The 8,202-nt window shown below is 45.7% G+C and overlaps 1 protein-coding gene across 1 annotated transcript in view; it reads right to left on the bottom strand.

Annotated features, from left to right (window-relative positions):
- Positions 1-6,930, bottom strand: part of LOC119304323 (protein ARABIDILLO 1-like) — a 7,823-nt gene extending 893 nt beyond the window's left edge. The window contains exons 1-11 of the mRNA XM_037581500.1: positions 5,608-6,930; positions 5,350-5,508; positions 5,184-5,261; positions 4,961-5,092; positions 4,261-4,388; positions 4,047-4,134; positions 3,597-3,691; positions 3,038-3,101; positions 2,310-2,485; positions 1,611-1,832; positions 364-448 (exon numbers count right to left, since the gene is read on the bottom strand). Coding sequence (XP_037437397.1) covers positions 364-448; positions 1,611-1,832; positions 2,310-2,485; positions 3,038-3,101; positions 3,597-3,691; positions 4,047-4,134; positions 4,261-4,388; positions 4,961-5,092; positions 5,184-5,261; positions 5,350-5,508; positions 5,608-6,930 — 2,550 coding nt within the window. The remainder of the gene's footprint in view (positions 1-363; positions 449-1,610; positions 1,833-2,309; positions 2,486-3,037; positions 3,102-3,596; positions 3,692-4,046; positions 4,135-4,260; positions 4,389-4,960; positions 5,093-5,183; positions 5,262-5,349; positions 5,509-5,607) is intronic.
- Positions 6,931-8,202: the final 1,272 nt, after the last annotated feature.

Genomic DNA, 8,202 nt, shown 5'->3' with positions numbered 1-8,202 from the left:
GAGCATGGAGGCAGGTTTGAATAAACCATTGATCATTTGCTTCAAATCATGTCAAATATCAAGGAGCACAACAATGACAAGAGCTAGAAACAGAGGCATGGCTAAACATATATGCATGCATCCCCACCATAAATCTGAATATACAAGAAAACGTTATGATATGTACATATTATGTGCTTCAGTTGATGAATGCTGATTGGGGCATTGTTACAATAAGAACCACCAAATGCTGGAAACTTGACAAAGTCGTTGAATCAGTAATTACTTGGTAGGCATGCTCCTTATGCAAGAGGAAGCCCGGTTACTACAGGAAGACAACTACGGGACTCAAGTCATACTAGCAGTTGATAAAACAAAACCAACCTGAAGCAGAGCAAAAGCTGCACAAGCACGAAGAACTGATGAAGGATTCCGTAGCGTGTCAACAAATCTAGCAATCTCAGCTCGGCTGAAGGAAGTTAAAATTAAATTAGTATCCTGTCTTTTACTCAAAATCAATACCTACATCATGCCACAAGCTCAAAAATAGTATGCAAGATAAGAAAATAAAGAAATCACAACAGCCCAACACATTATCACATAATAACTCATCCAACAGTAGTCCACATTAAGCATGGTCCAACACATTATCACATGATATCACTTTGAACAAATAGTCCACATTAAGCAGCTATGTGCTGCACCCACACAGCATTTGGAAACATAACTAGGCCCTTTCACTGCTCGGTGCATTCCTGAACCTAGCCAGCCCATCTTTCCTGCTTTCGTTTCTCCAGACCATGTGTAAAAGAAAACCTAATACTAGCAGTGCCGGTCTGGTAGAATCAAGTACTCTACCAGGTCTAGGCCGTAGGTGGTAAGGGAAGGATGGAGGAGGGTGTGGCGAGGAACGGGCGCGCCGGCGGCAGGGCGTCGTCGCGAGCTAGGGGAAAGGCGGCGGCGGTTAGGGCTGTTGGCGGCTAGGGTTTCCGGCTCCTCAGGGAGCCGGGCAATAGGAGATACTATTCTTCTTATTGCTTGATCTCAAACGATGTCTTACACGAGTATTTATAACTTTAGCCTAAGATAACTTGCCTAAGATAACTTGTGGGCCAAGCCCCCTAACTACTGCCCGGTGGGCCTCTTCCGGATATAAACTAAGCCGGCCATAACACGGTCATACCAGACCTCAACTCCTGACTGCAATCACCGACAACCACAAGCAGCAAGCAAGTTTCTGAAGATATTGAGGAACGAGAATCCTGACCAAATTTTAACAAACTTATTTCGCCCTCAACTACATAAATAAATGCGCTTATTTTGAGCCAAACACATTTAAAGTTACTGTTTCGAACTTTACAAATCTCAATGGATTAATCCGCCTATTATGGATGAGCTCTAAGAATGTCAGAACTAACTTTGACATGGTCATTAAGTAAACAAATCATCCCACTGATCCTTTTGCAGTGTTAAACATGGATAGTAAACCAGAACTCAGATTGAACTAACGGAGAGTTTATATCAAAGGAAGATGTCTTGACAAAACTGTCCTCATTTCATATTTGAGTTGAAAAATCAAAGGCTAAGCTTCAGGGCTAGCTGATAATATTCAATGGAATGCAAAATCAAACCTGCATCTAAGATGTCCAGCTTCTTGTATAAAAAGTGCTTCAGCAACCTGAGATAAGGCTGCTGCACCTGAGGATGAAGCAGCCGTAGAAAACATTTGTGGATCTGAAAAGGTCAACACAAAGGCTTCTATATGCTTAAATGCCAACCTTCTTGCTCCCTCAAATTTTACAATTTTGGAACTACCCTGTGAGGATGTCCCAACCAATGCTATCTCATCCATTCTGCCAGTCAAAAATTCAAGATTAGACCACATATAACACCATATATAAAGTACATACTTCTATTTACTGCAATATTTTCCTTCTCTCAGCAGCCATACTACAGAAATTCTAGCAAAATATCTATAAGCAGATATGGAGACCATAAAGCAAAGAGGCATAATTTGGAAGATATTATCTAGTGTGTGAGGAAGAGTGACATGTCAATGACACATTGGGTGGTGTTTTCTAACTTAAGAGATCTTTGCGAATGGCACTGACCTTTATACTGGCATGTAGCATCTAAGGTTGTCTACTTTTCAGATATCAAACAAGGGGTGCAATCCGTACAATACAAGGAAACTTTGTGAAGAAGGCTTGCATATACTTCAACAAAGTAAACTAGCATATGGTGAAAACAACTGACTTATGGTATGTTTTGTCATGACTTGTACAGCTTAAGCAACATGAGGGAGAAACAATGACACAAATACAGTGTACCTTCCATCAAACATATAAGCAAGGGTTAGTGCAGCCATGAACCGAGCCATTTTTGAGTGTGATGATGAGCACAAGTGCACTAGGACAGGTACGCCGCCTTCTTCAACTATGCGGAGAGAATTACAAGAATAGAAAGCAAGATTCCACAGTGCACCAGCTGCAGTCTCATGAACATCCTGTAGAAATAGCAAGTAGCATACCTTGAGAAAAATGAAGCTTTTCTTGTTTGCGTGATTAGCTTAGAAAGTAGGTACTGGATATCAAAGGATGCAAATCTATATGATAAAGTACCTTTAGAATCACATAAGCAGCAGAGATTAGTCAATCTTAACAGTGAACTAAGGGCATCATCGAGGTTCAAGAAAAGAGTATTATGGTGGCAAGAACTTAATCTTGACTTTACTAACAATATTGGTCAAGAAATCAGCTACATAAAGTTCAGATGAAGAAAATTAGATCAAAGAGGGTCACAAACTTCAAACATAACTGGACAAGGATGAAGTGCATGATCATAAGGCTGCTCTCAGAAGCTCAACATAGACCTATTGATAGAACAAAAAACTAAACATACAGTACACTGCATCGGTGCATTATATAAGGTGCATGATACATCTGGTACATTGACGCAAATAGCAATAGAACATGTGATTTTGTTTAAGGCATGTCAGTGTTTATATTGTCTTTATAAACCAAACACACTGGGTGCACTGAAGATAAGCAGCACTTACTTCAACCTCCGACTGTGCCAACGCAATTAGAGGTGGAACACCGCCTTCCCTTCCAATAGCAATGCTGAAAGCGCAATAGAAAAGTTAGCAGCAGGATCAAGGAAATATCAGTAACTGTATTGTGTAAACCACTTCCAATCCAGCACATCAAACAATAGACAGAAGAGTTCAAAGCAAATAATGGAGCTTATGCTGAGAACAATTATTCACTAAAGTCTCTGCAAATTTATTTTTAAAACAGAACCAGCAAGGTATTACATGACTGTCATCTCTACCCACCATAATAGTATAGCATCTTACATATTTTTACACCCACTACTTGTTGTTATTCATAATAAAACTAATATTTGTCCACCAGATCATACTGATATTCTTAATGATATTTTTTGTACAAATACATTCCGAAAATATGAACTAAATCCTGAAAAATCACCCTCATACAAACACCATCCTGCATCTTGCATTGCAAGATTTGGACTGAGAAGTCAAGCCAAAACAGAGTATAGCAAAAGAAAATTATAATAATCCAAATGCGCGATAATGCCATCAATTCAGTTACCTGTTAGCTTCTGAAACAGATAGTCCCCACAGAGCACCCGCAGCTCTCTCCTGAAGACCGTCCGAAGCATTTAAACATTCTTGACAGAGTGATACCTAAACAATTGAGTGATTGAGTCATTTGTGTTAAGGAAAGAAATGTTTCCTATTATAAAGCATATAAAAGGTGATGGGCCAGGTGAGTTTGCTGTCGGTGCAAAGCAAGGAGAGAAAGATGTAAAAAGGTGATTCATGCTTCTCTTGCATATGTTCTCAATTCTTCAAAATATCAAAAATGGCAATATGCTTTTTTCTCTTAAAACACGGTCATGATTCTTCAAAAATTTGCTCAGGTGAAAACTAAATCTAGATTTTCCTTTAACTCAGCTCCCCCTATATGTTAGGCGTCACCTATATGTATAGGTAAAAGAATAACAGACTCACAATAGATGCAGAGAATATAAAGCCATACCAGAGCTTGAACACCCCCAGCAGAAGCTATGGATTCCCGATTTCTATCATCAAATGACAAGTTCCACAAAGCGCCAGCAGCTTCTTGTCTAATTGATGCATGAAAAATAGCCCAATTGTAATTTGAGATTTGTCGCAGGATTCAAGGAGAAATATGTGACGTATAGTTCAAAAGCTTGGCAGGTCAATGTCGCTCGACTAAAGCAGAATTATACCTGACGCCTTCACTGGGAGAATGTGTTAGTTGCACCAAAGCTTCAAGAGCGCCTGGTTCCTGGCCAACAGCAGCATTATTATTGTTGTTGTCTCCGTGTGCAGCTAAATTAGCTAAAGCTCGTGCAGCCTGCATGCAAAATGATACTCAAGTTATTTACAAGATAACCCAACATTGAACTAAATCAGATCGCATATTTAAGTGATAATCGATAAGTTCTAAAACAAGAAGAAGAAGAAAAAAACAGTAGGAATTTGGGAGCTCATTAGAAGATTCAATTCTGTCAGCACAAGAAATCTGTGCACAACATGCAGTGGGAACAGCTCCTCTGGCCTCAGCAAACATAAATCCAATAATGATTATCCACACAGCCCAAATTTAGTCGAAGAAGGCCAAAACAGGTTTGCAACGTGTTTTTATCCTTATTTTGCAAACACCAATTGTAGAGGAAATGTGCAAGCATGCACTCATTCCTTACAGCTCTGGAAAGTGCAGACAAGACATGATTTTTTTTAAAGGTGCAGATTCAAGTGTGGCTAACCGGCCAAGCACCACCTATGTCACAGTTTCTGACTAAACTTATTCAGCTGAATACAAGGGGGCTAAAGTAGATTTAAACTATATTTGACAAAAATGGAAGATGTTAGAAGCATTAAAGCAAGGTACATGTTATTATTCATTAAAAGCAAGGTGTGTGTTACCTGCTCTAAGACCCCTTCAACTTTGCAGGAGCGAGCAAGCGTAACCAAAGCATGGATGCCACCAGCCGTTGCAACCTCCAAGCTACATTTGTCATCAGCAGCAAGATTTGCAAGTGCACCAGCAGCACGCTCCTGATAACAACAGCAACAACAAAAACAGCACATCCATTACAAACTGAATCAGCGCAACATGTAAGGTGAAATTTTTTAAGATAGCCCTTACAAGCACTCCAGTTCCTGCAGGCCATCGAAATATAAGATCAACCAAAGCTTTTACCCCACCAGCCACTGCGATAGCCACCTGATAATAAGGAATTAAAATTAATCATCATACCGGACAAGAAATGTGGAGCGTAAAGCAGTTAGAAACAGCACCGAGCACTCACAACCTTGTGTTCTTCTCCCACTGACAGATTCCACAGCCCCCCAGCAGCCTCTTCAGCAACCAGACGGTTTACTGACTTTGCCATGTTAGTGAGTATGGCAATACCTCCCTGATCTGCAACTGCTTTTGCAACCTTTGGATTCACGGATAAGTTGGCGATTGCCTACACAATGACATCAAGATGCGTAAGAAATTATCGTCACTACTATAGCTTGAAGGTTGATACAACTATAGCTTGCATATGATTGCAGGAGTGAGAAACCTTTGCAGCTTCAGACTGCAGACTCTCCCTGGAGCACCTTGCGAGATCCAACAGCATCGGTATGCCCCCTTCGAGCATCACAGCCTCAGACCTTGCAGGGTCCACATTGGTGTTCTCATCATCGATAACCGCGAATGTCGCGAGCGTGGTGGCCGCCCGCTCCTGCACATCCTCCTGGGAGCTCTTGAGCAGGGTTAGCAGCAGCGCCGCGCCCTGGTCCAGCCAAAACTGGTTCATGCCATGTGGGTTGGTCTCAGGGATTCGCAGGAGGGACTGCGACAGGATCCATTCGAGCCATGTAATGAGCTGAGACACCCCATTGCGCTTGCCACTCGAAGAGCGACACTCATCGAATACCATAGTGTCCTTGACAGCCGTGTCTGGACACAGCGGGGCGGCGTCTGCAGCGATGAATTTAGAGATTGTGCGGTTGATGGTGAGCACAAGCTTGCCCCTGGAGTTGGCGAAGGCGGCGGGGCTGTGCGCCTCTTCCTCCTCGAGGGAGGCACAGTTAAGGGCGCATATGAGCCTGAGGGTCGTGGAGTGTGAGATGAGGCGGGAGACGGCGCCGGGGGAGACGTCAGTGCGGGACACATCTAGGGCGGAGAGTGAGGGGAGCTGCGCCCAGGATGCGGAGGCGGTGGCCCACTTGATGTTCTGGCAGCCGGCGACGGAGAGGAAGCGGAGGGATGTGAGGCCGGCGAGGGCGGGCTCGTCGAGGGCGAGGCAGTCGATGAAGGCGAGATCGTGGAGGAGCGGGCAGTGGCGCGCGAGGTCGGCGAGGGCGTCGGCGGCGACCTCGCGGAGGCCGGAGAGGCGGAGGCAGCGGAGGCGCGGGCAGCAGAGGGCGACGCTGCGGAGGGCGTCGCTGGAGATGCGGTCGAGCGGGTCGGGGCCGATGTGGAGCTCGGCGAGGCCCCCGTGGCGCGCGGCGAGGACGGCGAGCGCGGCGTCGGTGAGGTCGCGGCAGCCGGAGAGGCGGAGCGAGCGGAGCCCCGCGGCGCGGAGGAAGGGGGCGGCCTCGGCGGCGGCGCGGCCGGCGAGGCGGAGGCTGCGCAGGTGGGGCGCGCAGCGCGGGGCGAGGGTGGCCGCGGCGGCCGGGTCGAGGCGTCGGAGGTGGAGCGCCGCCCAGAGGCAGGGCGAGGCGGCCAGCGCCCGCCAGGAGCGGCAGGTGGCGGCGAGGGCGGCGCGGTCGCGGTAGCCGAGGCGCGCGAAGAGGTGCAGCGTGGCGTCGTCCGGGAGCGCGGTCCAGTCGAGCGGGTGCGGATGCGGATGCGCCGCCGGGCCGTCCCTGGCGGCGCGGCGGCGCAGGCGGCGCGTCATGGCCGGCCGGCCGGCCGGCGGCGAGGCGGGTGGCGGCGGCGTCGGGCCGGCCGATCTAGTCCGGCCAGGTCAGGTGCGGTCAGCTGGGTTTCACGCTTCCCACTCCGACCCCGAGGCGAGGGAGGGGGATAGGGGAGGGGAGAGGGACGGCATGGCCGACAGCACAAGAGAGAGATTCGCAGGAGAAGACCACCCAACATAAATACTTACCACTCAAAATTATACTGTACATACACTGCACTACCTAGTAAAATTGCAAAACCAAAATAAAATATATACACGTAGTTTTTTTAACACAGTACAGATGCGTGCACCCCGTGAACACACACGCACATCCTAGCATCTTTGAGAGACTGAGCCGGCATATCTCTTAGATTGATGAAGTTACCACAGGTGCCTCGTAATACAGTAATGCAAGCACCAGGACTTGAACCCTAGTGGGTTGTGATACCACTGTCCTTCTAACCATCCAACCACCGATTGATTCGCACTAAAATGAAATATTCACAATACATGTGCGTGTAAAAGCGAGTTGAGTGTTTGTGCTAGGAACTTTAGTTCTTTGTATGGACGGTTTAAGCATGTGATTCTTTTCGAGTTTAATTATATTTTTTAGCTACGTTCATGTTATTTTTATATTGTTATTATATACTCCCTCCGTTCCTAAATATTTGTCTTTCTAGACATTTCAAATGATTACTACATACAGATGTATGTAGACATATTTTAGAGTGTAGATTCACTCATTTTGCTCCGTATGTAGTCACTTGTTGAAATGCTTAGAAAGACAAGTATTTAGGAACGGAGGGAGTAGTTTGCTGTCTTTTATTAAAAAAAAATTAGACTTATCTATTAATTAAATGCCCAGTGCCAGTTGTTGTTTTCTGCATATTTTTAGATTTTACAGGAAACATTTTCACAAGAAAGAATCAAATAAAAATATGCCCTAGGACCCCCGCACGGCCTGGACCTGCGCCGCGTGGAGCCTAGGGACCTCCCTCCACCGCCTCCCGACGCGTCTGTCTCTATATATACCTAAAAGCCCTCGTCGTATTTTTACCAATTTTTTCGTTATCGCTTCCTGATTCGAGGCGATCTTCGTTACACCATTTTTTCGTCACCTTGCGAGAGGGGGAATTCATATTCTTCGGCCTCTCCATCATCCCTTGTTGCTCATATGATGATAGGAGAGTACTCCATACTCCTCTCTTGGGGCTAAGGGTTTGTGGCAGTAGATATGTGTTCATTTATCTCTCTCTCCCTCTGTGTGTG

This window comes from Triticum dicoccoides, chromosome 5A (assembly GCF_002162155.2).
Source record: "Triticum dicoccoides isolate Atlit2015 ecotype Zavitan chromosome 5A, WEW_v2.0, whole genome shotgun sequence".
Classification (NCBI taxonomy): domain Eukaryota; kingdom Viridiplantae; phylum Streptophyta; class Magnoliopsida; order Poales; family Poaceae; genus Triticum; species Triticum dicoccoides.
The sequence above is the reverse complement of the archived record's forward strand: the minus strand, read 5'-3'. Positions and strand labels throughout refer to the sequence as shown.